The following is a 1,789-nucleotide window of genomic DNA, read 5'->3' as shown; positions in this document are numbered from 1 at the left end:
ACACATTGTACACATAGGATCAAAAGGTTTTTCTAATTTTTGTAAAATTGCATTTGTTTTCAGAGTTGGTATTTTTGGCAGAATATTGGTCTGGGTCAGATATTGTATTATATATAGATAAAGATGATTTTAAGAAATATTATGGAAAAGAACATGCATATTTAATAATGAATCACTGTTATGAAATCGATTGGCTTGTTGGGTGGATACTATGCGACCGTGTTGGACTACTTGGTGTTAGTTATATGCCTACATTATACATAATTCTATGTAAAAAAAAAAATGAATTATAAATATGTTACAAGTAAATTCTAATATTATGGAATTTTGCATATTGCAGAACTGTAAAGCATATGTAAAAAAGTCAGTACAATATGTTCCAACAATAGGTTGGACATGGAAATTTGCTGAAATTATATTCTTGGAAAGAAATTGGGACAAAGATAAAGAAATAATTAGTTCCCAAATCAGTGAACTTGCAAATTATCCAGATAGTATATGGGTAATTAAGATTTATTTGTTCAATATTTAAATGTAATTATTGGATATTTAAATATCACATTTTTAATGTGATAATAGTACTTTTCCAAATCGGTCTTACAGTTTTTGATTTTGCGTAAATTATTTTTAAATTACTAATATATTTAAAATGATTTTTGCAGTTACTTTTATATCCTGAGGGAACTCGTTTCACAGAACAAAAATTAGAGGCCAGTCATAAGTTTGCCCTAAAAAAGGGTATTACACCATTAAAATATCATTTATTGCCGCGAACGAAAGGTTTCACGGCAAGCATACAACACATGCGAGGTAAGATTCCCGCTATTTACGATGTACAATTACATTTTAAGCCGAGCGATCCAGTGAAACCAACAATGACAAATTTACTAATGGGAAAACGGCTCGAGGCGCATTTATACATGCACAGGATTCCGTTGGAAGAAGTGCCAGAAGATGAAGAAGCTGCTGCAGAATGGTTAAACAATCTGTATAAAAAAAAAGTATGATTTTAATTTCAAAAGGAATTATGTGATTATAAGATTTGAAAAAAAGATAGTACAATTAATTGTAAAATTGTTTTCATTTTTTTAAATTTCTAGGATCGTTTAGCAGAAAGTTTTTATGAAACAGGTGACTTTTTTGCAACAAGTGGCATACCCAGATTAGAACAGTTTGCAGTGAAAAAGAGATGTTATACATGCCTTAATACAATTATATGGGCAGTGGTAGTTTTAGTACCAATGATTTATTATTTGATCAATCTCTTTTTGTCTGGATCAACTATTTCATTCTCAATTGGTGTGGGTATAATCTTTCTAGGTAAATACTATAACTTGATATATAAAATGTTATGTCTGTTCATTATATTATTTAAAAATTCATACTTGTTTTCAAAATTCTAGTTTATCTGTCTATGCGCAAAATGATAGGAATGTCTGAAATAAGTAACAGTTCATCCTATGGGACTCATAATAAAAAAGTTGAAGCAGAAGAAAAGGAGCAAGTAATAAAGGGTACATAGAGTGAAAAAGCTGGAATATTATTAGAGCCAAATGAGTATTATCAAATTATCTTCACTGCATGATGTATTTCACGCAATTTTCTCTGTACAAATCATTATACCCAACATGTTTACAGTGATTTGCGAAAATATTTGGATTCTATATTGTTGATCGTTACTCTTAGTTATGTTAAAGATAGGTTGGAATGGGTTCTTAATTCTACATGACAGATATACAGTACTCTGAGAGAATATTTTTTATTAAAAAATATTTAAATAATTTGGGAA

General features: G+C 29.3%; 1 protein-coding gene across 1 annotated transcript in view; it reads left to right on the top strand.

Moving 5' to 3' along the window:
* The window catches only part of LOC108576412 (1-acyl-sn-glycerol-3-phosphate acyltransferase gamma-like), a 4,485-nt gene extending 2,863 nt beyond the window's left edge, over positions 1 to 1,622 (top strand). Inside the window, exons 2-6 of the mRNA XM_017939406.1 lie at positions 18 to 236; positions 341 to 502; positions 663 to 1,001; positions 1,101 to 1,320; positions 1,404 to 1,622. Coding sequence (XP_017794895.1) covers positions 18 to 236; positions 341 to 502; positions 663 to 1,001; positions 1,101 to 1,320; positions 1,404 to 1,522 — 1,059 coding nt within the window. The 3' untranslated portion in view covers positions 1,523 to 1,622. The remainder of the gene's footprint in view (positions 1 to 17; positions 237 to 340; positions 503 to 662; positions 1,002 to 1,100; positions 1,321 to 1,403) is intronic.
* Positions 1,623 to 1,789: the final 167 nt, after the last annotated feature.

This window comes from Habropoda laboriosa, unplaced genomic scaffold (genome assembly GCF_001263275.1).
Source record: "Habropoda laboriosa isolate 0110345459 unplaced genomic scaffold, ASM126327v1 scaffold54, whole genome shotgun sequence".
NCBI classification, from domain to species: Eukaryota; Metazoa; Arthropoda; class Insecta; order Hymenoptera; family Apidae; genus Habropoda; species Habropoda laboriosa.
This window is presented reverse-complemented; position numbering and strand designations above follow the sequence as displayed.